Source organism: Aphelocoma coerulescens, chromosome 3 (genome assembly GCF_041296385.1).
Source record: "Aphelocoma coerulescens isolate FSJ_1873_10779 chromosome 3, UR_Acoe_1.0, whole genome shotgun sequence".
Taxonomy (NCBI): Eukaryota; Metazoa; Chordata; class Aves; order Passeriformes; family Corvidae; genus Aphelocoma; species Aphelocoma coerulescens.
The window spans coordinates 120,085,482-120,112,661 of NC_091016.1; the positions used below are offsets into that span (position 1 = coordinate 120,085,482).

The window sequence follows — 27,180 nt, forward strand, 5'->3', positions numbered from 1 at the left end:
GATTTTCTGTTGCAGCCTCCATGCAGGTGTTAATGAAGTAAAACTTGAGAACACATCTGCTGGGAGAAAACCATTATCTTCCTGCTTATATGTTTTTAAAAGATGAGGCACAGAAAGGTAGAAATCTGCATACTGACCAAGACTGGTTGCTTTGGGGATTCTAGGTAATCTGAAAAAAAATTCATGGGACTGGATGTGACTTTTTGGGACATGAAATTGAGTATTCTGTTACAGACAGCCTCATCATGTAATACTTCATTCATAAAGTGATCAAGGTCTATTTAGAAACTATTACTATTATTATTATTATTCATTTTGGAAATGTGTTTCAGAATGTCACTGCTCTGAAGGTTTGACACTTTAATTTCCAAATTACCTTTATTCATGTGCAGCTTAAACATCCTTGCTCTTTTGCCAGAATGGTCCATTAGCATTCATTCATGCATTTAGCTCTTTTTAAAATCAGTTTAGGCTTAGACAACCTCAGATGTTTTGAGGCTAAACCAGCCAGTCCTTTTTGTCTCCATTTCTGCCAGTCATCATAGTAATCCCCTTCTGCACGTATTTTCCTTCCATAAAGGTGCCTTTTTTTTTCACAGCTGCATTTTGTCTCAGATTGCTTCTGCTTTTATAGCTAAACTAAACCAGCAGCAAAAGGTTCTTTTAATAACCTCCTGGTTTAAGCTATCTATGATTGTTTAAGTAAACAAATTCTATTTGAGGTGAAATTCTATGTTACTGTGCTTTGGGAGATCTCAACACTGTGTCCCTGTAGCTTGAGCACTGGTTGAGAAGCAGGTGGAAAGAGTGGGAGCTTTGCATCTGAAAACAAAGGTATTAGTCACTCCTCTGATCTCTGCTCACTGTATTTATATCATTTTTGGATTTATTTAAAAATCTATTCTGTTAAACATCTGGCCAGGAGAAGTGTTTTATACTTGCCCAACATTTATCTTGCTCTATAAATATGTGTATCCTTAGCTGTAATACTGGTACTTTGGGTGGCTCCTCATTGCAAGAGGGTCTCTGTTAGCCTGAAATGGCCAGTGAGGTGCCCAAATAATACTGGAAATCCTCAGTAAACAGGAATACTAGGAGAAATAATTTAAACTTACGAAGTTTTTATTTTTCTTAATGTCATCAGAAATTCTTCCTAGTTTTAATATCTGTTAGCTAGGACTTTCCAGATGGGTACTGGACAAAATAATTCAGGAATACTGATTTTCATAGAATAGACTTACTGACTTAACAGTCCTTATTTTAGCTTTTTTTTTTTTTTTTTTTTTTTTTTTTTTTTTTTTTTTTAATATCACACTGTGATTCAGGCATGGCAGATAACCTTTCTTGTACATTTCATGGACTTTTTCACAGGCCATCAAGAAGCACCATTAAAAGTGAAGACAGCACACACATCCCAGTTGTTAAAAAAAAGAAGTGCTGCAGCACACTGAATGCTGTGATGCTTATCCATGAAAAGAATAAACCTATTATCTTTTAATATAAAGTCTTATATGCCTAATGTTTAGATACAGGAACTTTAATTCACATTCTTCTCACTATTTTAAATTAATTTCTCAATGCCCTAAGTTCCTACAAGGTCATATTTATGAAAAGTTACTAAAATATACTGGATGAAGGTCCAGTATCAAAAATCTGTTATACACCATGTGGCCTGTTTTGAAGAGGCACCAGTTTGTCTTCCCTTTCTTTGGTGAGCCCATGGATTTGTAAATAATCACAGTAAGTAGTTTCTAGTTACAGAGTACAGTTACCCGGTGACATAAAAAACACCACCTTTGTAAAAACACCACAGATTGATTTGTAAGTATATTGTACTGAATGATTGCATAATTTATTGGACTTCATGAAGCACCTTAAATTCACTAATTTACACCAAACATAGGCAGGATGCTTATCTGTTGAATCAGTAACTTCCTTATGGTCCTAACTCTTCACGTCCTTGGTGTGCTGGCGCCTTACAGGAACCCTTATAAAGAACAGTCCAAGTTCAGAGCAGCAAATTCAGTCATTTGGCTCCTCCCTGTGAGATTGCTGCGAGTGAAGTTTGGCCGGAGCAGAGTTTCTCTGCGGCCCCGGGCGCGGATTGGCCCCGCACCCGCGGCTGATAACAGCTAAAAATAGCCCCGCTATAAAAGCCCGGCCTGCAGCTCGGCCACCCTGGTATTCCTTCCTCGACTGCCGGCCAGGGAGGAGACCGTGCTCTCCAAGTCCCTGCAAGGATGTGACCAAAGAACACTCTGCTGCCTAATTCCACCTAACAATTAACTTGTCAAGACTGGACTGTGTGACTCATGGGGATGGTAACCAAGTACTGTTTTAGATATTAAAAAAAAAAAAAAAAGACACAGACTGAAGGCCAGATTTTCCAAGCAGTTTTCCAAGCAGAGCGTGACAGGTGGGCTGCTGGAAGGTCTTTGGAAGTGTGCCTATAGAATATTGCATCCAAGAATGCTGTATATATATTCACATAATCACCTGTATGGAAAGCGTACTCTGTGATGATGGAGTTCTGAACACTTGGGAAAACAAGTGTATTTTCATTTGACAATGGTTTGACTGAGCTGGCATTGAGGAGTTCAGGAGTCTATTCTTAGCTTGCTGTTGATTCTGGGGGAAACTGGGTCATTTCCTTGCATTTTTGTTCGCTTTCAAGCTTTTGTTTTAAGCTGTAGGCTGGGGGATCAGTGACTTCAGTGGCTGAGTGCATTGCAAGATAAATCTTTGGGTGTCTAAAGTCCTTTGGATGAATAAAGAAGACACCAGTGTTGAAGAGCTCCCTTTTAAAAGTCTGGCATAAGTTACACTGACTTGAAAATAGGCTGTAAAGAGGGAAAGAATTAGAAAGCATTAAAAATCAGTGGCACTATCAGCCCTATCAATAGTGAACTATTCCCATATGTATTATTTCCAGTAGCTCTGAGTCTTCCTCTTTGATTTTATGAAGCTTTGCCTTATGAAGTTTGTATGTGTGGATTCCCCTTCATTTTATTTACAGCACTTTAATATTTTTTTTGTTTAAAATAATACAGTGTAAGGTTTATAATATCTTGGGAGAGTTACAGGTGACCTGGCTAACTTGCTTTCACTTTTGATATTATATACTTATTATCTGAAAAGGACTACCAATTTCTTCTTAATTTGTTGTTTAATTGCTAGATCTCTCATGGCAAATGAGATAATTACAGAAGGTGTTGGTTTGGTAGTTCTGTAGCCTAAAGAGATCTTCTTCTGGTCATGAGACCCAGCATGATGAGAGATGATAGAAACTCCCTTACTTCCACCTAGTGAAGATGCAGGGCTGAGTGGAGTTAGATCTCACAACACACCCAGCTTCATCCTCATGAACTCTGCTTTTCCTCTCTGAAGGTCAATTTTCTGCATGAACCTGTAGTCAAGATTTAACTGGAGGGTCTCTGTTTGATGCTATCCTCTGCAGGGGAATTTAGGTTCTCTCTCAACATCATGAGATACCTTTATATATATTTATTAATTAGTCTGGTATCAACTCTGACTTGCTGCTTGGATAGAAATGGGTAGAAGTTGCTAATAATGAGTAAAGGGGTCTATATCTCATTAGAACTTTTCTGACTGATGTAGGTCAGAGTTAGGAAAACCTAGTCCATCTTCTACAGAATTGTATCAGAGTTGTCACCAAGATCAGAGCAGTGAGAATGCAAAGACAGCCTGGGTTTTGACATTTTGGTGGTCTGTGAGGTTGCTCCCAGGTGTTGCAGCTGGTGACTTTCTTACAAAAGTGATACCTGCTACATATTCTGTGAAAATTTTGTGATTTCGGCCAAAGGTGACAAGTTTTTGGAAAATCTTCCATTTAAGAGAAAAAAAACCTTGTCTTTCTAGTTAGACTAGCCAGTATTCCCAGTTCTGACAGACTTAAACAAGGCACCACTGTTATTTAGACTGTGCTCAGTGCTGAATTTCACAAAAAAAATTACTCGGTCTTAAGCCAACCTCCTTTTTTAAGAATTGCTACCAATATCTTCCACTTAAGGATGTGGGACAGGTTCTCTGAAGTCCTAATGACCTGGATTTGATGGTCACCAGCAAAAATCTGTTAATGTGAAAGTGTATTTGCAGAAGAGAAGGTCACATCTGTTCTTAACTAACCACCTTGCTTCAATTCTTTCTGGGTGTCTGCATTAACTCTGCAGTGAAAAGGGTCCCCAAGCAAAAAAACCCCCAAAAACTAAAATGGAGCATCACCAAGTCAACTTTAGCTGCTGCAAGATGTTGAACTCTTACTCTGATGTTCTTAGGAAGGAAAAAAAAGAACTAAGAACCCACCGTTCATTTCATAACAGCTTGAGGTGATGCACTAAGGCAAGTGAGCTGGCAAACTTTGTGGAAACTTTATCACAGAAGAAGTACCAAAAGGTGAAATGAAAAATGAATGAAGGCAGTTTATTAAGGAGAATGGAAGAGTTCTTCAGTTCACTGTGAGGCTCAAGGTCAGCCAGCTGCATTAACCCAGGCGAGCAGCACTGCCATTGACAGAGGCATCACCATTGCAGAGGTTAAACTTTGCTGCCACAGAGGGATGTAAGGGTGTTGAGCCCTGCTATTTCACACTGCTCAAGTGTGTGCTTTTCAGGGACCAAAAATCCAGAGGCCCTTTTCTTAAGCCGAATAGTACACGCACCACAGAGGATCCTGAAATCCACGGTGCAGATCCGTGCACATAACATAATGATGCCAGCATGCAAAACCATGGGGACTAGCCTGAGTCATGGGTAATTTCAAACTGAGCTTCTGAAGGCTTCACCTTTTAGAAATAATGTGCATCAGAACATAGAAAGCAATTTCAGCTTTCAGCCAAATTGTTTGCTAAACAGTGTGAAACACAAATGTACCCAATGAAATCAGCAGCAACTGGGCATTGTTTGAGCCTTATTTACTGGGAGGAATTGGGAACTAGCCTGAGATATACATAAGTTGTACATACCATTTTGAACACTTTCTGTAAATAATAATTCATAAGTTTGGGATTAAAGTAGTGTGTTGTGTGCTTGTCTTTTGTTTGGGGGGGATTTAATCCTAATTTGCATGTTCATGATTCAGATCCTAATTAGTTTATGCCAAAAAGCATACAAAGAAGTGAACAGAAATAATCTAAATAGGGACTTGCAGTATGAACTCCTGTAAAATAAAACAAGAATAGGCATTACTTACTCTGTTGCAGACTTGGAAGTAAAATCATGTAATTTTTATTCTATGACAGTAGTGAGTCAACAACAATGGGTACGTCACACTTACCTGGTGCTGTTTTTCTTCACCACACTTAATAGTATGGAGGATGCATTTTGAAAAGCAAGGGCTGAGGATTTCTATATTTCTCCTTTCATCAGCTGCATTATCCACACAGCCCACAGTTTGGGACAATCTGTCATGCTCTCCATTGTATCTCCTACAATGCCACTTTCCAGAGCAGTCTCAGTCCTGGTTGGAAGTATCTTTTGTTTTTAATTGAAATGCCAGTTTTGGAATGATAGTAAAATAGAGGAATAAACCACTACCCTCTAGAAGCCTCTGTACTGAATGCAGCATTAGGAGATAATTTTGTACCTTTTCGGAGCCACTTCCTTACAAAAGGATACCTGTGGCTGTCTCAATGTGAGCACTGAGATCTTTATCCATAATGAAATCCCTCTTCACACTGAACAACAGCAGGTTTTTCTCTTGAAGGTGTTAATGCTTATTAATGTTACAGGAAGGTTTGATGCTGCATCCATGTGAAAACACAATTATATATAAAAATAATTCCATGGTTTTGGACTAGAACTTTGCAAAACTCCAGTCTGAGCTGATTTAATTCTGCTAAACAGAAGAGTTTCATCCAGATAATTTTAGAGCTAAAAGAATGCTTTTTAATAAAAAGATAAAGGAGAGCTGCTGTAGCTCATGGCTGTGTTGGATTCATAATATCTCAGGATGGGTATAGAGTGGGTTATCTCAAACTGGCCAGTTAATGGAGTGCAAAGTTTTCTGGCTTAGACTTTTTCATCCTTTTCCATTTCTTGGGACATTCAGGCTGCCCAGCTGTTCTATCTCTTGATATCTTTTCTTCCATTACCTTGAGTGTGGGAAAATTTACAAGAAGGAACAAAATCACAGTTCTTCCATCAAACCAACATATCTTGAGGTACTGTACATCTTTGGAGTCAAGGGAAAGTATCTGCTCACCCAATGTTGGCATGAAGCTGATGAGAAGAGCTTTGTATGTCCTTGCATGTCTTGTACATTTGGGGAGGGGAACCTGCTGTCTGGCCACAAATATCTGAGACAAATCCTTTTGATTTTTCTGAAATTCAGACAAGAAATTGACAGTGACACATTCAAATGAAAATCAAAATTATTGGATTGATTCCTTGCAGTTGTTAACTTGTTAAGTGTGTTGCATGTCAAAACTACTAGTATCCAATAAATGCAATTGTAAATTGCCAGTACTTCAGAACTGTCTCTGGAAGAGATGTTTTCATAACCCATTCAAACCAGTCTGGCTGCTTCTTAGGTGGGGGATTCTTGGGCAACTAAGCAGTTAAATAATTCCCTGTTAAAATCATAGCCCCGAATACCATTTACTGCATTTACTGCACCTGCACCAAGTTTTTACTTCTCTTCATCACAACAATGAAAAACGTTGTCTGTGTGTCGTGGTTTGATGCTGGCCCAATGCCAGGCACCCACGAGAGCCACTCGCTCACCCTCCCCTGCCACAGCTGGGCAGGGGAGGGAAAAGGAAAAAAAAATTAACAAACGCTTCATGAGCGACATAAGGACCGGGAGAAACACTTCAAGGGTAAAACAGGATCAACTTAAGTTGCGAAATGAATTTATAACTAACAGAATCAGAGGAGGATAACAGTAAGTAAAATAAGCCCTTAGAACACCTTCCCCCCCCGCCCTTCCCTCCTTCCCCCCGACAGCGCAGGGGAACAGGACATGGGGGTTTGGTCAGTTCATCACCGAGATTTCGGGGGTTTGGTCAGTTCATCACCGAGATTTCCTTCTGCTGCTCCGGGAGAGGAGTCCTTCCCCTGTGAGGCCGTGGGGTCCCTCCCACAGGAGACAGTTCTCCTTGAACTTCCCCGGCCTGGGTCCACTCTCATGAGCAGCAGCCACACCGCCCCTGCTGCAGCCTGAGCCCCTCCACGGGCACACAGCCCTCCCAAACTGCTGCGCCAGGGCTCTCTCTTTCCACAGGGTGCAGGGCTCCAAGGCCAGGCTGCTCCAGCCTGGGAGCAGGGCCCTCTCTCTCCACCGGGTCTCCCACTGGATCACAGCCTCCCCCAGGCATCCACCCGCTCTGGCACGGGCACTTCCACCACGGGCTGTGGGTGGATCTCTGCATCCCACATGGACCCATGGACTGCAGGGGCACAGCTGCTTCACCATGGGCATCACCACGGCCTGCAGGTGGATCTCTGCATCCCACATGGACCCATGGGCTGCAGGGGCACAGCTGCTTCACCATGGGCATCACCACGGCCTGCAGGTGGATCTCTGCATCCCACATGGACCCATGGGCTGCAGGGGCACAGCTGCTTCACCATGGTCATCACCACGGGCTGCAGGTGGATCTCTGCATCCCACATGGACCCATGGGCTGCAGGGGCACAGCTGCTTCACCATGGGCATCACCACGGGCTGCAGGTGGATCTCTGCATCCCACATGGACCCATGGGCTGCAGGAGCACAGCTGCTTCACCATGGGCATCACCATGGCCTGCAGAGGAATCTGTGCTCCAGTGCCTGGAACATCTCCTGCCCCTCCTTCTCCACTGACCTTGGTGTCGCCAGGTTGTTTCCCTAACATGTCCTCACCTCCCCTTCTCTGACTAGAATCCAAAATCTTGTGACTTTGTTTTGATTTTCTTCTTAAATCTGTCATCACAGAGGTGTTACCAACCTCTCTCATTGGCCCAGTTCTGGTCAGCAGCATGTCCATCTTCAGAACTCTCCGGGATTGGCTGTGCCGGATGGTGGGAAGCTTCCAGCAACTTCCTCACAGGAGGCATCTTTGTGGCCCTCCTGCTACCTAAAACCAGGCTGTGCCAAACCAATACACCTGTGTCATATAAAACTTGCAATACCTGCTCTCATGGAATGAGCTGGGGAAGCACTGGGGGATGGATGTGCTTTGTGCCCTGATCCTTCTGGGTAACGTAGCGGTCTGCTGGAGAACTGCACGATAGAGTTACATTCTGGATGCTTGGCCTCTGCTTCACCCCCTTGGGACAAATCTTTGCTGGAAGTGAAGCTTGGATCAGGCCTGTGAAAGCTGATAGTGTGTCAGAGTTCACCTACAATAGAGGTCTTATGTGAAGACGTGGCCATTCCTTTTCTGAAGCTGTCCTCTTCTTTTATTAATGGGATGACGTGCTCATATTCATTTCTATATCTCATAAACCTCAAACTATAATGACTTGGCTTATGAGGAGTTCATAATTCAGTGTCTAATGTTCTTGTGTGTAACTCAAAGCCTCTGCTACTTCTGACTTGTGAGAAAATGATAGGCCAAACTAAGTGACTCATTCTTTGCAGTAAAATGAGAGTGTACTAATTATTTATCAGTGTCTTACCCTTAATTTGGCTGAAGAAAGAGCTGATTTCATAACGCACAAAAGAGCTGTGTAGACAGTAAAAACCATTATAGTCAGAAAGGTTCTACCCAGATGTAAATGATAAGTCAGTTTTATATGACAGAAAAGCAGTAAATGCATTAATAGATTCCTAAAGCAGTGCATATATATATATATACACATCTATATATATTTCCTCCTACTCACTGTCTTTTACAATGTTTATCCTAAATTCAGCTTTCAGAATCTCTTTTTAAAAAACTAACATTGTATGAACAAGTTATGTTGTGTGGTTTTTTTGGTCTCTTCTAGGGGTTCCATGGGGGTATTTTTGAAAAGCAGAGGGGGTTTTTTTGAGGTAGGCTGGCTTATTGTTTCTGTGGATACCTAAAAGCACAGCTGGAATACCAGATGTGTGGTATTGACTCCTCAGCTTCTGTAGCCTCTGAGCACCCCATAGTCCTGGGGCAGGGGCTGAGTACAAGGTGCTGTCTTATGGGTGGAAGCAGATGGGGAAGGCACCTTCCAATGGCAGCACTGCCCAGAAACACCCTGAACCAAGTGGGATCTGGCCCGTTCCTGCAGTAGTTTATATCTGGGTTAGAATGGACATGGCTGCAGGGCACCTTCTCTCCCATTGTATTGCAAAGTTTCCCTTCTGCTTTGCTGAGCCTCAGCACAATAATCTTAATCTGCAAACTAATTATAACACACCACTAAACCCAGACAGTAATTGGGAGGGAAGGATTTGAATGTTTTGACACGTTGAGTCTCTACTGAAATTGCTACATCTAGAGTCTGAGTTTCAGAAGCACATGGCACGCACAACTTCTGGAGTGAGGGATGGCACGTGCACAGGAATCAGCCACTAAAGCCGTAGATTTCTTTTACTTAAAAATTACTGCAGGATTTGTTTGACCATGATGTGTTTATCTCATTACCCTGGGCTCAGTGGAAAAAATTAGACGCTTCTAGGGCACATTTTTTCATTCTAAAATAGACACCTAAATAGGTCACAATGCATCACAGTTTGTAAGTGCCGATATTTTGAAAGCTGATTTTATTTCTACATTTTGGTTTAGCATTAGCAGCATTGCCTCATAACTGTGCTCAGAGCTGGCAGTATTTTCTCTTCTAGAGCCAATAGAGATGGTCCTGTGATTTACCTTGTTCAAACAACTTGCCTATATCAAAACAATGTTTTCAGTGAGGCTGGAGCTACAGGTAACCTCAGTCAAGATGACCCATTTCCCATTGATCCCAGGAACCCTCATTAAAGGGAAATTATGTCACCACAAAGTGCTAAAGCAAAACAACTTTTCAGCAAAACCCAAAAGCTTATAATTGTATAGTTAACAATGCGTTATTTAGGGATGCATTTTAGAGATACGGTGATTGCTCTTAAGTTTTTGGCAGACTTTTATAACTGTAATGCATAATTACAATGCAATGATTCTTTCTGCCACATGTAAGTACACTTAGCCCATGTCCTTGGAAACTTGCCGGTAGGCCTAAGAATAATTGTACTCTAAATGCTTGGTAATTAATGTGCCTAATCCAAAAGTTACATATAAAAATTTGAAATCAAAGGAGTAATAACACTTAATTCTCTTATAGTTAACTTTCCAGTTATTTGAATGAGTGCTAATTAGATCTAAAAACCATAAGCATACTTTTACAGTAATTATAATGATGATTATGTTGTAATTACAGTTGCAACAGCATAATGAGATTTACTCGTTAACCATTTCAGTCCTTCATGGCGTGCACATGAAGCAGCTGTTGCAGGAAAATTTCCTGTAGAACTTACCCAAAGGACCGCAGAGATGTTGGCTGTGACTTCCCTGGAGCTGTGTCAAATGCCTAGAGGTCATGGAAGGAATTGGAGATCATCACAAAAGCACACAGCTAAGAGCACTTTCAGGAAAGGCGAGTGTTTGATCATGTCAAAACCTTCCCCAAAAGACCTCTGTGTGTCATAAGGGAAAGGTAAAACTGCTCATGTCTGGCAGCTGGAGCTGCCAACAGCCTGTGAGCCAGAGCTTTGGCACTCCTGAAACAGGCTCGGGGACAGAAGTGCAGGAAGGGACTTCCTGAGGGCAGGACACAAAGACCCTCCAGGCAGGGATGGGGATGAGCAGGAGGTGCCATTGACCCCTTTGCCTCTGCCCGCTGTTCCCTCCTGTGCCAGCACTCTCTCCCTTCGTGACTTTTGGCTGTGTCAGGACTTTCTGTAGGTGCCACCACATGCTCAGGGCTGCTGTGCGGTGCCCTCTGAGTCACGCAAAGGAATGCAGGGCGAAGGAAAGGGAGTAGAGACGACAGCAGCACGTCAGCAGCAGGCTGAGGTCTTTGGAGCTGTTCCCCCATGTTCCACCCAGCGAATCATGGCTCTCCTGTCCCTCCTCTATAACCAGCACCGCGAGGGACACGCTGAGAAATATCTCTGGGACCCAAACATTCCCATTCCTCTGCTCCTGTGCTCCACCAGCAGTGGTGGCATCACAGGTGCTTCTCTCACCTGAGTATTCTGTTTTGGCTTCTGTACCACACACATGGCAGGGGTTGCTGAGGCAAAGCTCTGCTCTTCTGTCCGTTCTTTGCATTGATCCAACAGCCAGTGCACAAGCTCTTTTTTCCTTACCTTTCTTAGCAATAACAATATTAGGATTTTGAACAGCTAGAGGCAGGACAAACACCCTTCAGAAAAGCAGAGACAAACATCACTGTTGCTTAAAGCAACGAAACCAGCCCTGCTGCTGGACTTCCTTCTTCCCTGTCCCTGGTGCTCCCAGCTGTAGAATAAGGGAGGGAACAACAGAAATGCTGAAAACGGGGAAGGGAAGAATTATTCGCTCAGAGACTGATCCTGCCGTAGGTACCAGGAGCTTGTCTCCTCCCCTATGAATTTAACCCCACCCTCTCTTTTTTTATGCTCTGGGCTATTTTGGGCGGATAGCGAGGGCTGCAGTTCTGCTCAGAGCGCAGCAGCACTTGTTGCTCTGAAGAACTGCCGTAACAGGGACTGCTGCCTGCCTCTTCTTAATTGTTAATTTAACAACCTGAAAACTTGTTTACTCCACTGCTTTTGAGCTTTATCATTATAAATGATATTTTAAGAGCTTTGTGAGAGCGGTTCAAAAGAGAAACTCACGCCGTGCAGCTGAAACATTTTTCTGCCACTTAATAGCAAGAGATCAGCTGGGAGCCTTGGGGGCGAAAAATGACAGACTGTATTGCTGCTAATGGGGAAGGAAAGGACCCTGAAATTGAGCTCTTTGTGAAGGTAAGTTGTGCTGTGAACTGGACACTAGTGTGACTCTCAGATCGGCTCAGCTTCTATTGAATAATCAAACTTTAATTTTCTGGCACTGAGTGGAAGCGGTGCTGTGACAGCCTGTTATCTCTCACACACATGCTCACTCTGCTTTCTTTTTCGTGGCATTAGAATTAGGTAATGTTGTGGAGGGAGAGTCAGAGTTCCTGTGTTTTATTGTTAATTCTCTCCTCATGAGTTTGTTCTGTTATTCTTAGCCTGCTGCCTGCAATGTACTGTGTCCTAACTTTAGACTTGAGGCTGTAGGCTTCAGGTTTTGCTCTATGAATCCTGACTTTCTTTTCCATTTTTGGGAAGAGCTGAGGGGTATCAGGATTTGGTACCTCAGCAGAATCTGTCAGGTCTGAAATGCTGATGGACCATAAACCAATAAGGATTGCGATAAGCTCTCAGTCTTCCAATTATTTACTGCAATACTTTCTTTTTTTTCTAAACCAATAAAAACTAAATCAGTTTTTATGGTTGGTTTCCTCAGCCCGAAGCTCATTCTGATTTTATAGAAGGGTAACTGAGAACAGAAACCAATTTAATGAAAATACAGAAAAATTGCTAACCTATTATGTGGTAGGGTTTCAGAATGTTTCAAGTTGTGTGCAACTGTTGGTCTCAGGCTGTGAAATTCTTACCATTAAAACCAGTGGCACAGTTGAAACCCATGACACATACAACCTTATTAATAGCAAACTTGTGCAGACTCTGTCTCAGTGAAGAGCTCAGATTTTTTGATGTTCATAGTATTTAAAGCCTCTACACACACTGAGGCTGAAATCCCCTAAGCCCATGTAAAATCATGGAATGGCTTGGGTTGGAAGGGACCTTAAAGATCATCTTGTTCCAGTTCTCCTGCCATAGGCCACTAGACCAGGTTTCTTAAAACCTTGCCCAGCCTGACTTGGAACACTTGCAGGTGTTTGGTCTCTCTGAGCCTAAACCACCCCTAAAATCCATAGGATTATTATTAATACGTAGGAGTTACCTCAGACCCGTAGCAAACAGAGCCCTGAAAGGCTGGGAAAGCAAATTCCAACTCCTCCCTTTTGTCAAGATGAGAGTATGTAATTACTTTGTACTCGCTGATGGATATTTTGGGCTGTAAGTTGAAATGTCAGCCACATCCATGATGTGTATACATGGCCTCTTCACACATCTTCCAAAACCAGTCAGTTCAGGGGCAGCTACTTTGAATGAGCCAGCAGCAAGGTCTTTTTCCCTAGAAAACAGATTTGACAAGAATTTCAGGTTCATTAGAGCCCTGTAGATCCTTTGTACAGAGACCTTAATGTTCTAAAATGGAGCAGCATGAGTCCCTACAGCCAGATACCTTACCTCCTACAAGTTGTTTCTATCAAATTGAGGTAAATGGAGATGTTTATGGGCTAAAAAATAGGCTGATGATGTTGTTTGGCACTCTGTCATCAGTCAAATATGTGCTGGAATGGAAATCTGTAGCTACTGGTTTATTTTAGTGCTCACACTATTTCACTGAGGCTGACATGGATGTTTGTGATATGTGGTTCTTTGACTACATCAGCTGTTAAAGTGAAGGTCATTGCCCAGATTCATTGTGTGAAGCTCTGGATCCATAAGATAGTGGGAAAAATGAGCACTGCATTAAACTAAACCATGCCACCACCTGAAGATTTATAACTCCAGAAAGAATATTTTTAGTAATGTCACTTCCTGCATAATGCATATTACAGGATTGCATAGAGACTCACATAAAACTCAGAGCTGGAGCAAAAGAATTAATTGGTATGTTCCTGGAGACTTTCCATTTAGGTTGAAAAATATCAATTCTTGATGTTTTGGAAAGGTGCCATTAATTTAATTAAAAGTTTAAAAGGTTGTATAGTAAAGTATGTAACCAGAGTATTAAATTATACACCTCAGAAGTTTCAAAATAAAAGGAGAAGAACATCCAAAGGAGAGACGAGCTGAAAGCTGAAAAAAAGGAGCATGTGAGATCATCATGAACAGGTGAAAACTTTTCTGGAGGGTGACTTTGCAAATAATAGGATATTAGTAAGGGGAGATAAACAGGAAGTCTGATCCAGGAGGCACTCTGCAAAGGAGAAGATACTTTTTCTGTTTTAAGGCTGGAAAGAACAGAAAAGTGGCAACTTCTGGAGGACCATGAAATACTGGGACAAGTGGCAAATGTAAATATATTGGACCACACTTGAGGCAAGTTCTAACAGCAAAGGATGTTGGGATCAATGAGCAATTCCTCATTTGATTTTTATAGAGCTGATACTTCGGCCAAGGAAAAGGGTTCTGTCCTGCATCCTTGAATGAACACACAGAAAATACAGAGATCAGTGAGAAAACATAGGGCAGTATATGTGGCCTGGTGGAAACTGTAGCTTCCACAAGCCCAAATAAACCAGAAAGGGCTGTTTCTCACCAGCCACAGTGTCCCTAATAAGAGCATTTTCTGTCTCAGGTTAAAAAAAGAAAGGTGTTACACAATTGGTCTATTTCCCTTTTCTGTTTATCAACCAGGAGCGCAGGAGCCTCAGAAAGACAAGCAGAGAGCGGGGTTGTAACCAAAAGAGCTGCTCTGTAACCTAATGCAGGTTGGCTCAGGATCTCCTGAGCCACACAGACAGGCTGGGCACCACCAGGACACAGCTGAGCTGCTGTGGCAGGGACAGGTTAAGTGGTTATCACACCTATTTGTTATCATCCCCATTGATTTCACTCGTTTTCTAACGGTGCCCTAACCTGGATCTGTGAGGTATCTTTTTGTGAACAAGTGTTTTTTCTTGCAAGGTGCTTGATTGAGAGCAACCCCCCCCCAAATCTGGGGTAGGACACGAGGAGAGCGATGGTGGGAGCCGTGAGATCTGCCAGGGAGGTGGTGCCACCTTGATCAGACGTGCAACTTGTGTGAGCAGGCCTTTGCTGAATGCTGAAGCTCCGGCAATTGCTTCTCTAAACTTGTTTGACAGGGAATTGGAGGAGGCTGCCAGAAATGTTTTGATGCGTGGGGTCGTGAGGTGCTGGCGGCTGCAGTGCTGGGGAAGGGAACATCGGGAGGTAGCTCCTGCTCTGTGCTTAAGCCAGCTTGTTGTAAGTCAGGCTGATTTCAGTCCTTTGTGTGCTGGAGAAGCAAAGTGCTTCTGTATAAATGACAATCTCAGTCTGATGGAAGGTATGCTTAGCTTTTCCTGGCAATCTTGAACCTGTATGCGTGAACATAACGACAAAACTGAAATAGTGCTCCTTTTACATGAAGTAATACAATTAAAATCCATAAGGGAGGACCACAGGACTTTTGTGGCTTTTTTCTGTTTGCAATGGAAACGGGTGTTTGGATGTACATTCCTTCCCTTTCAGGACTAGACTAGTACTTAATACCAAAAGGTATTGAAAGGTATTTGAAGGGAGATACATTGCACCCATGGGAAAAAAACCAAAGATGCAAAGAAGACTGCATTGCTCAGAATGCAGTCTAGAAAGCAAACAAATCCCACAAGTGGACCATAGTACATTTCATTTTTAAAATCTTCCGGCTTTAGAAGCAGTCTATAACAAGATATATCTTAATCCGTGTTTCTGATAGTGAAAAGATGGTGATATCGTGGTAGGAGAATGTGTGGTAAGCTGGTAGGCAGCTGCTTCTAGAAAGAGTCATTGTTGTGGCATTGATGGATTAATATTAGGAATATGTTCATCAGCATCCTGGGCTGCACTAAAATCAGCAGGACCAGTTGGTCGAGGGAAGTGATTTATCCCCTCTACTCCACTCTTTTGAGACCCCACCTGCAGTGCTGCATCCAGGTCTGGGGTCCTCAGCAGAAGGAAGATGTGGACCCACGGGAATGAGTCCAGAAGAGGCCACTAAGTTGATCACGGGGCTGGAACACTCTGCTATGAAGACAGCTTGGAGAAAACTCCAGGAAAACCTTATAGACTAAAGGGGACTGGAGAGGGACCTTTCACAAGGGCATATAGGATAAAGGGGAATGGCTTTAAGCTAAAGGAGGGTAGGTTTATATTAGATATTAGGAAGAATTCTGTACTGTAAGGGTGGTGAGGTCCTGGGACAGGTTGCCCAAAGTTGTGAATCCCTGGCAGTATGCAAGATCAGGCTGGATGGGGCTCTGAGCAACCTGATATATTGGAAGGTGTCCCTGCCCTTGGCAGGGGGGTTGGAATGACATGATCTTTAAGGTCCCTTCTAACCCAAACCATTCTAGGATTAGGTGAGCAAGAGCTTTTGCTTTAAAAGGTGTAAGGCTTTACTTCTCAAAGTGTTCACCCACGGTCAAACTGAATAGCCCTGAGAGAAAATGTGAAGGTGCTGCAAATTTACAAATCAAGAGAGACCTCTCAAAGGCCTTGAGCTTCCACAGTCACTGCTTCCAACATTTAACGCGTCCCCATCTGCCAGCTGACTGGGTTCCGTTAGGATTATGTCTAAAAGTGATGGCAGGATTTTGCACCAAACCTACTATTTATGAATGAATGGGTCAGTCAGAGAGCCTGGCTTCCAGGACAGAGCAGCCATCAACAACAGTGTGCTCCATCAAAGTCCCAGGAGCTGCTGCTCTCAGGAAGGTGTTGCTGCCCCTCTTTCGGACACAATTACCCCAGAAATAATCTCAGGGAGGAGCAAGTCTTGTTTGTTTGTTTGCTTTATTTTGGCATTTTTGGTGCATTTTCTGGATTTTTTAAAAGATATTTCTGCTGAAAGGTGATTTCAAACCACCCTGGGTTTGGATTTGGTGAAGTTGTCACATAGCCTTAAAGGAAGATATAAATAAAAGTGTTACACCTGTTACAAGCAATCACCCCCCACTATGAAGGCTTTTGTGGTTTTAATATAAGAGAGTCACTAATTTCAGTTTCAGAATTTCAGGGTTGTCACAACCAGTACAGGCTTTGCAAGCAGGGAGAGGTAACTTGATAGGAACCTTTTAACCCTTTATAACAAGACAGGCTCTGCAGTGTATTTGATTCATAGACTGCCCTCAAAAAGTTTTTCTTCCTGATGATTAGGTTTCAGAATCAGATCTGGAGGGCTCTGAGTTAATTTCTGTTTCTGGAGAAGTGTGGGTATTTCCTGGGTATTATGAGCTCAGCTTGGCTTTCATACAAAATCATTCCTATGTTTAGTTAAACTTTCTAGATAAAGAGGAAATAACAAAGATAAAAAAAGCACAAGGAAGAATAATGATACTGAAACATCTGGTCCAACCTGTCTAGTGCTCCAAGACTGACAATAACATTTTTTTGTTGCCAAGCCCTTCACATTTTGAAGGAGCCATAACCACCCTACAAAGCAGGTATGTACAGAGCTGTCTGTTTCAGCTGTCACCCTGGAAGTGGTGTGAGCACAGGGTTTTTTTTGTGTCTTGAATTTTTACCTTTTGGAGCTGCCAAGAAGGTGATGAGCACCATGGTTAGTGTCTCTTCAAACTTGTTTTAGTGAGGCAGTACATGATCAGCAGCCTGAGTCTCCTCTTCCAGCATCCTGGCCTTGTGCTTTGGTGTTAAGGTTACAAAATTTACGAGGTTTGCCAGTAGTCTGGACACCAGGGAGGAAAATAATTTTACTAGGTTTGTTTAAACATCTGCAAATGAGTTTCATAAGTTCCATGCAGGGGGACTTGAGTATTTCAGTGTAATGGTTCTGCTAAGATCTTGTCAAATCAGGAGTGACTGGAATGACAAATCAATAACAACTCCACATCTGACCTGCCTAAATCAGGGAAACACTGCCTGGAATGATAGTTGCTTCTCTGATTTTTTTATTAAGCATTTTCAATAAAATCATTAAAAAATAGAGGAAAAACATCCATCTTGGCAAGATTTAATTTTGCTTTAAACTTACACTGTTAAAAAAAAAATTCAATAAATTGCCAAATAACAGCCTAGCAAATGTTTTAAAATGACAAATTGCTTGTTTTTCCTTGTGATGAAGAAAAACAATACTTTAAAGGAGCTTTAGCCTGAGTTATACAACCCAGGGTCTCTATGTGTCTGTTTTGTCTCTGAGCATTTGCAGGTTTTGTTTTGCGTCAAGACAAGGGCCTCGTTGGTGGGAATGTTAGAGACAGGCAGTAAATAGTTTAAGCAGGCCAAGTTTAAAAAATGACTTGGCAGGGATATAGTCACTATTCCTGCCACCTTGAATCGAGTCTGGAATGCTTTTAGGATTGCTTGGGAAACTGGTTCTCAAGTTAAGAAGGGATTTCCAGCCGTGTCTCCTGCCTAAATTCATGGTCTAATCCTTAGTTTATGGTTAAAGGTGAATGACACCCTGATCTGCCATGATTTGGGGGTTTTCCTCTATAAATGGCTGTGGCTACTTGCTTTTATTAAACTTGATGGCATTGATATATATATATGTTAATTGAGATCAAAACATCTGATTAAAATGAAACATATTCCAATGCTTTGTTGAATATGTATACCTTCTTCACATGCCTTTATAAATTGTATTCATTCAAATAAATAAGAATTCAGAAACATTCAGCTTGGGTCATGGCCGCAAAAGTGAGTCAGTTTTGTACTGCTGAGTTCAGTGGCAGCAGAATTAGGCCAGCCTAAGTGTATTTCAGATCTTGTTTAAACTCCACTTGCTAGCTCCTTCCTTTAGTCCAGCTTTTCTGAGCCACATAGTCAAATTGAGTAAATACCGTGTTTTAATTTGCCATGAAAAACTGATTATATTCATAATTATTGTTGCTGGTACTTAAAAATAGCCACCAGTGTGCTCTGGGTGCTCTATGTTTAGCTGCAGTTTGCTCTTTTTCCATCTCTGGCAGCTCCCATCTTGTCAGGCTCACAGGTTGTTGCATTTGTGCTTCAGTGATGACAGTGAAGCTCCAGTAAGTGTCCTCAGGAAACTTCTGTTGGCAATACATGGCTCTGCTGAGGCTAATCCAGAGCAGCAAATGTCACTGGGATCATTTGACATAACATCCCAAAAATACACAGGGACCCTTTCCAAGAGAGCCAGCAGGAAGTATGTCTGCCTGTGCTCCAGGATTTAATGTTGGTATCAATTCACCTGCCTATGTCAAATAGAGTTTAATGGAAGGCTGTGTTAGGATTGTTTAGGAGAGCACATGGATCATCACAGCAACAATATCACTTAGTTCCTGTGTGGCACATACTTCTTCAAAATGTGGCAGATACCATCACAATAATCCCACCAGTGCTGCAAATAGGTAATAGAAACATTATTTTGTTAGTAGTATTTCCATTTTTCAGCTAAGAGCTCTGGTAGCTTTTTCAAATTACTGCTTTTTAACAGTCAGGCAGATGTTAAAGAGCTGTGACTTTATGTGTTAAGTTTTATACTTGAATCAACAGAAGATTTCAGTGATAAACTTTTTTTTTTAGCTAAGGTTGACACAAAGTCAGGGAGAATCAGTTGGGATAAGGAAGGGTTTGGTTTTGTGCTGGATTCAATCTGTAAATCTTACATGATGTAGGAAATCAGAGCAGGTACCTAAGGAGCTGTAATGGCTAATTTGTAAATAGCTTTAAGTGATTTGTTTGACACAGTAAAATTTCACGTGGAAATTTCCTTACTCCCTTTCCTTCCTTGTTTTTTGTTCTCCCCATTTTTTTGCACTTCTGTGTTGCTGACATGCAGCAAAACTCATCTAGATGGGGTAACAGGGGTATGTATGTACATCTGAAACTATGAATTAAAAAATCTGGTTTTTGTAGGTCTGAGGAGTTTAATCAGCATCATGGATTCCTGGCATGGTTTTTTATATTAAACCTAAGACTTGGAAATTATTACAGTGGAACAGAAGTAATTCAGAGTGTATCCAGCTGTGTTTTGCAGTTCCAAAGCCAGTAATTTTATCTAGTAATACCTAAGGGTAGAACTTAATCTAACTGACTGCATTTACAACATGTCATTGCTGTTTGTTATGTAACTTGATTGCCAGTACACAGGTAAATGTAGAACGATGAGTCCATAGGATTTTTTTCTCTGACTCTCTTAAAGTTTCTTTGTAAGTGAGTATTATTCTGTCCCTCTCAAGAATAATTTCATGACTTATTTTTTAGAGTGTGTATGATTTTACTCTTCTATATGTATCAAAATTTATTAATGCTGGTGTTCATTACCTGAAGTGATCTTCCACAATTTAACACATATTCTTCTTTGATTCAGTGACTGATGCACCACAGAAATTTCATGGGTACAATGTCATAAGAGGAGATGTGCTCAGAAAAGGGACTAGACCACAAAGCACCTGAGATACAGTTCTCTAACACAACACAGCAAAGCTTTGCCATGTTAAACTGGCCCCAGTGTTGTCAAAATCCAAGGTTTTTTTTACTTCCCATTCTATGAACAAATGAGCACTGCAGCACTTTATTTTAACAGAAAGCAACAGCACGGCTCCCACCATTCAAACCTTCTGATTTTTATTATTTTTTCTAATCAAACTGTGAAAAGGTCCTGCAATGCAAATTTTACATGTTAAGCTCAGTAATATTCCCAGGTTTTGACCCAAATTCTTGGCAGGATTTCTTTACTTTTGTGTTTTTCTGCCTCCTTCAGTGATCCAAGGCAAGTTCTTCCAGCTCTCCTCACCTTTATAAACTTCTGATACCAGTCTTTCTCTAGTGCCAGGTTTGTGGAGATGTGTTGCGTGTTCTGTAGGACCAACTTCTCTGCTTTTCCTGCTTGTTCTCACACACAAAAAGACTCATAAATTTATACCAGTCTTGTAATCCCCATGATTTCTATGCTGGTCCCCAAAGTAGCCTGGTTACTTCTTAAGAGGTATTATGTATCTGGAGCTCAAATGCTTTTCCAATTTTTTCCCTGTGCACCTGATTTCCAAATGACATTAAAATAGCTCCTTTATATGTATTTCTGGCAACCCTTCATAAAACTGAAGTAAAGCACTAATTGAAATGCATTTCCGGAGGGCTGTGTTGTATTAACTTACTAATACATCTGTAGGACAGTAGGAGTTGAAGCTGTCCCTGCTATAGCTACTCTGGCATAAAGGACATTATATTAAAGGATGAAGATGCTCAAATAGTGAGTTTGCTCTTCTAAATCGTCATCTTGATAGATGCTAATTTTGTGTGTAGTGCAGATGACACAAGCCCATGGCATTCACCTGTATGAGCTTGCAAAATGTAATTAAAAAGTTCAAGGCCTAATATTCAAGGCTGAGACTGATTTTAATTTACTTTAAATTCTGTAAAACTTGCAAATATTTTATATGGGAATAGTAATTTTTCCCCCCTTCTTTACGTAAATCAGTCTGTAAAAAAGCCATTTCTTAACTATTTCTGTTGCTTCTCTTGCATTTCATAGAGTCATAGAATTGTTTGGGTTGGAAGGGACCTTAAAGATTGTGTAATTCCCACTCCCCTGCCATGGGCAGGTACACCTTCCATAGGTTGCTCAGAGCCTCATCCAGCCTGGACTTTAATACTTTCAGGAATGGAGCATCCACAACTTCTCTGGCCAATTTTTTCTTCCTCTGGTCTAAGAAAATCATATCATGACTCAGTTTAGCATCCACTAGTATCTTAGGTGTTAAAACCTGTTCATGATTCTGGAAATGGGGTTTATGCACAGGGTGAGTTTGCTTGATTTAGGTATGGCTTTAGTTTCTGTTTCTCTTAATCAAGAAGATGCCAAAGAAGATCTGATTTTTTTTTTTAAAACTTCTGCTGCTAGTAAAGACATATAAGTGTAATGTTCTACTGCTTGGAAAAGGGCTCATTACCTCCAAAGAGAGTGTGCTGCTACAGGCTCGCAGTGGAGTTCAAAGTATGATGAGCTAATCCTTGTATGTTCCATCTCAGAAAACATTGGACAACTGAGCTCAGCAACTGTGTGTATTCAGAAAAGGCTATTTAGCATCAGTTTTAAATGTTCAGAAGATGGATTTTTTTTTTTTTTGTGAAAGTGTTGGGTTTTGTTTTTTTAATTCTTAGTAGTAAAACACAGGGTGATACTAGAAGTTCTCCAGCCTTCCTAGATGCTGATAGCAATTAAGCATCCTTAAATCCCAGTTCTGCAAAGGAGGATGTGGAGGCTGCTCTGTGCTTTGGCAGCCACCTCTGAACATGATTGTCTTTGCAAAATCCATTCCCTGAGATAAAAAAAAATGCCTTTTTATAGCATTTCTGAAGCACTGTACAGTCATGGTCAGCACTGCACAGGTGCAGAAGCTGAGAAGCCGTGGCCTTGTGCGAGGAGGGCCAGCAAGAACTTCACCTTGGTCCTGTGCTCTGTCCTTTAGTCACAGCTCTTGTGTCTTTTGGGTTTTGTACAGCACTTAGCATGACTGATTTAGTGTTCATGTGCCACAGAGGCTTAGTAATTCACAGTAAATAGCCCAATAACAGACACACGCATAATACTAGTCAAAGCTATGCATTTTTACTTTTTTTTTGGTCATTGTTATTAGTAGGGAGGGGTCAAGGTTTAAATTATCTTTTGGCTGGCTGTTTTAAACACACATAGAGCTTACGTGTGTTAGGACGTTGGAAAAGAAGTAGAGAAGAATAATTTTAAAGCTAAAAATTGCTCAAGATAGACTGCCTTCAGGATGGCATTCTCCTTTAATTAAAAGAGCAAACATCACTTGACTGCAATATTGAATATATCTGTGGGGTCTTTTTAGTACAGTGGTAACAAGTATAGCAAGACAGAGAATCACAGAATGATTTGAGTTGGAATGCACTTCAGGACTGTCTATTTCCAATCCCTCTGCCATGGGCAGGGACACCTTCCACTAGACTAGATTGCTCCAAGCCCCATCCAGCCTGGCCTTCTCCCTTCCAGGCATGAGGAATTCACAACTTCTCTGTGCAACATACTAATAGTTAAGGTCAAATGTCATCAGGTTAGGAGTATGCTTAATAGTAACTTGTAAAGGTGATTAACTGTTGGAATGAAACACCAAAGAAGTCATGCCCTGTCTGCCTCTGGTCAGATCAAGACTAGATATGCTGTAATGAAGCACACATAATTAGGGACAATCAAGGAATAAACTTGCCAGAAAATCTGCAAACCAGCAGGACACTGCAATGGAGGAGGTCTTGCCAAAGCAGAACAGGGCTTGGTTCAAGCACGGAAGGAGTCTTTGTTTTCTGTGTCTCTGAATGACAGCACAAATTTGGTTGAGGCCAGTCTGACAGAAATGATGTTGAGAGGCTGCTTACATGTCCTGGGTGTGATAATGGATTGTGATTAATTCAGGTGGTGGTTAAACACGGGATTACTTACCTTATATGCTTATCATACCTGGTTATGCAAGGACCGGACTTTGGAAGAGCCTCCAAAGGCTGAGCAGATGAGTGCTGTGTCAGTACAGGACAGACCTTGAAGATGAGATGAGGAAGAGCTAAACTGGAAGATACAAGAGCTGAATTCCCTTTCTGTCTGTCATTGCCTAAGTCACATCACAACCCTGTGCCTTTGCTTCATTCCCTATGAAATATTTGCCCCAACATCCATTTTCATATCTGTGTAGCCCAGTAACATGTCCAGATAAAATTTCCCCTCTTTTCCCTTTATGCAGATGAGTGACTGTAAAAGCTACTCAGTCATTGTGGATTAAATCCTGACATAATACTGAATTAATTCTCAGGCTGGGCTGGTGCTTTTCTGTATGAATTGCCAAACTTGTCCTCCCCATGACATTTTGACACCCAAGTAAACACCCTGAACCTTGACATCCAGGGCATGTAGCTGTTGTTCTGTGTGCTGGTGCATGCCTGTACCTGTGTATTGTCCCAAACAAGTGGAAATCAGAGAAACCAACCCCGATGGATCATCGCTATTGTTGCTGGTGTTTTTCTGGATTGTGACTCAATTTGTGTGGGTCAACAGGCACGTTGTTTTACTGCTTTCCTTTTGCTTTTAGCTGCTGAATGGGCAACTTCAAACAGATGCAAATGCATATCATGGGGGGAAATTATTTTTTTCACTGCCCTGTGTTTTGTGATGAGCCATTGCTGCTGATTCAGTTTGCAACTGAAGACCTGTTTTGTTTGTTTATTTTATTTATAGTATTTTTTTCAAAAGCTCTTCCTGAATGAAGAGGGATTGAATCACGGAATATTCTTGCAGGTTCTAGGTTCTCTCAGAATGGCAGTTTTAGTTGTTTTTCTGTGCTCAGTTCTTTTAAATGCCCAGGACATGCCAAGAGGATCCAATGCAACAATGCCCTTAATTATTAAGTCTATTTTCAGTCTTCAATTAGCATTAATTAATTTTAATTCACTTTTAATTTCTCAATATTGACTCACCCATGCAGTTTGACATGGAATTCTGTTTTGCCTTGATTTACTGAGTTGCCCTTTCTTGTACCGAGATGTGCTAAATTTGAATTTTTGGTTTTGTGTTCTTTCTTAACAATAGCTCTGAGTCTCAGAGTTAAGCTCTGAGTTAAGCTCTAGATCCCGTCATAGGGCTGGGTCTTATTTGAAGTTCAAAAATTATGTTTTCTCTGCATTGAGCACTCAGTACTCACCCTGCTCCAAGATGGAGCCACAAGGAGCTCCTAGGAGTGTACAAATGTAATGTTTTATTACATATTTCAATTCCATATTTACAAATCTTCAATTACATATTTCTCTAAACATTCCATAAGTCTTCTTGCTATTCAGTCTGTAATAAAGGCAGGTGAACATGGGTGTGGGAAGACTTGTTTCAGAGTGGGAAGTATGCACTGCCCATCCTGGCTCATTGACACCCGCAGCCCCATGATCCGTGCTTGTGGAAACACCTCGTTCTCTTACTGAGCACAATCTCTGCTCGATGGCTTCATGATTCAGAGTTTATCTTAAAAGAGATGATTCAACAATAATACTGAATGCTCACTGTAGACAGCTCTTCAGGTCCAGCCTTGAAGAACTGGGGAAGGATGTGGCCAAGACGGGAACTTTGAACAAGTTATAAAACTTCATTAAAAAGTTATATAAACTTTATAAAATTTATAAGGTTATAATTAGTCACATGACATCTCTTTTGCTCTGGCCACCAAGGATTATTAATTTTTTAATTCATTAAAAATTATTTGAATATTTATTTAACATTTATTTAAAGCCATATCCAGGATCTTTGAAAGTGAGTGCAGTGTTAGTACTAATCACCTTGTGCCATGCTGCCAGAAGGAGGGATTTTGTACTAACAGATGTTTAGCTTTTTATTGGAAGTGTGAAATTATAGGATTTCTCTTATTTGTTATTTTTGAAAGATCACCCGTGTGTGCTTGACATTTGACAACAATAGGAAAAAAAATTGAGAGAATCATTTTAGAGAGAATCATAAGTAAAGATGAAAAGATTAGCTATTGCTAATTCTTCAGATCTTATTCACATACTTGAGGGAATTGGGCTTAACTGTACACAAATGTATAGAAAATATTCAGAAATTCTCTTGCCAAATGCTGGTTTCTCAATTACCTGATTAACCTGGATTGTCTCCAGAGAACGTGGAACCTTCTTGTGAACTTAACAATAATGGGTGAGGTGATTTAGAGGGCATGATCCTTGTGTCACACTCCATTTCCACCATATTGAAAAGGATTGGTTTAATTTGAATAAAGCCAGCTGGGTGACAATGTCAGAGAAGCAGAGTGGAGAGCCAGAGAAAGGGATGGGAGCTGGAGGTGAGATCTCAGTGTTGCTGACATCAAATCATTGGTGAAGGCCAGGGAATGGGGAATATGGCTGAAAGGTGAGGGGCATAAAATGAAAGAAAATCAACAAAATTTTTTTTTTTTTTGTGGAGGGAAGAGAGCGAGCAAGAGATATTTGGGAAGAAGGCTACTGATTGCTTCTGAGACAGCTGTGAGAGGAAAGAACAGGCTGGAGAAGAGTTTTGGTGTGCAACCATTCTGGGGTCACTGCTGGGCATTTTGGAGGGTGCTCCACTTGGAATATGAGGAACTTAGGAGTGATAAGAATAAAAAAACAAAAGATGATATTTGGAATCAACAGCATGGTCAAGGATCCCAGAAACAAAAGGACAGTAGGAGGTGAAGATGTGCTAGGGAAGGGGCGATGGATTATTTTAATTAATAGCATTGAATTAAACTTAATAAAGCTTTGGGTTTGTTTTTTTTCATCCTCCATAAGAGGATAAAATGAAATTAGAGGAAGTTCAGTCTGAGCAGCAAGTCAAAATTTGTTTCGATAAAATTATCAAAACTGTTTCCTACGAACAGTTTTTAAAGCATTTCAAACTGACCTAAACAGTACAGACACAGGAATTTAAGAAGTCATCCTGCGCTGGGATACTGACTAAATAAGAGATGTGTTCCAAACTCCTCTCATTGAGCTGACTGTTTTTTCTGTTAACAACATTTGTCATATATTAATTTCAGAAGCCCATACTGCAAAAAAAATTTGTAACTTCTACTTTTACTCATACACACACTTATTCAAAATGGCTCAGTAGCTTTTGGAAAGCATCACTGTTTATTTTCTCCATCCCTTGATATTGAGCACACAAATTGTTTTGCTTTTAGGTGAGTAACAAGGAACATTTACTTGCTGTTTGTGTGTATGTCTTAGACTCTTGCTTTCACTGCATGTATTTCCATTTATAAACTCAGAACTTGCTCTCTGTTTCTTGTTTAATGAAATATTCAGAGTGGCATCAGAAAAGACTGCCTTGTAGTGCAACACCCTTCTAATGGCTAAATATGATTGCATGTCTGTGTAGATGATCAGATGAACAAATACAGCAAGGAAGAAAATACTAAAAGTGAAAAAAATATCCCCTCAATACTAAACTCTGTAATTATTTCTCTGTGAGTAGCTGGAAACCAGAAAATTTATTTATAAGGCATTTTTATTCCCAGGGCATTATGGCTCAGTCCAAATACCGGTAATATTGTATTGATAATTAGTTTATTGGAGTGACTGTGGGTTGCACTTGAAGTCACACTGAGGTGCAAACAACACACCAAAGACTGGTTTGGGCCTGTGGTTTGCTGCTCTTTGCAGCACAGCTTGATCTGCTTTCCGTGGAAGTCACAAACACTCATCACATTTTGGGGTAGAGCTTCTCCCTGTGCCTTCTGCAGGGCTCTGAACTTCGGAGATGCAGAAGGAGAGAGGAAGACCCAGTCCTACCCACTACGGGACACCTCCTGAGGGCTGCCAATTGCTCTTTTAACCCATTCAAAGTAACTGATGAACTGTATTTTTATGATGATAATAAGATACAAACCAAGACCCCCGAGGACACATTATGGGGTCAGCTGA

At 41.2% G+C, this 27,180-nt stretch overlaps 1 protein-coding gene across 2 annotated transcripts in view; it reads left to right on the plus strand.

Annotated features, from left to right (window-relative positions):
• Window positions 1–27,180, plus strand: part of CLIC5 (chloride intracellular channel 5) — a 77,702-nt gene that overhangs the window by 15,582 nt on the left and 34,940 nt on the right. Inside the window, exon 1 of one of the 2 annotated variants that reach the window (XM_069011764.1) lies at window positions 11,573–11,904. The exons of the other annotated variant lie outside the window; for it this stretch is intronic. Coding sequence (XP_068867865.1) covers window positions 11,842–11,904 — 63 coding nt within the window. The 5' untranslated portion in view covers window positions 11,573–11,841. Of the gene's footprint in view, window positions 1–11,572; window positions 11,905–27,180 lie in introns of those variants that run through there. 2 annotated transcript variants of the gene reach the window in all.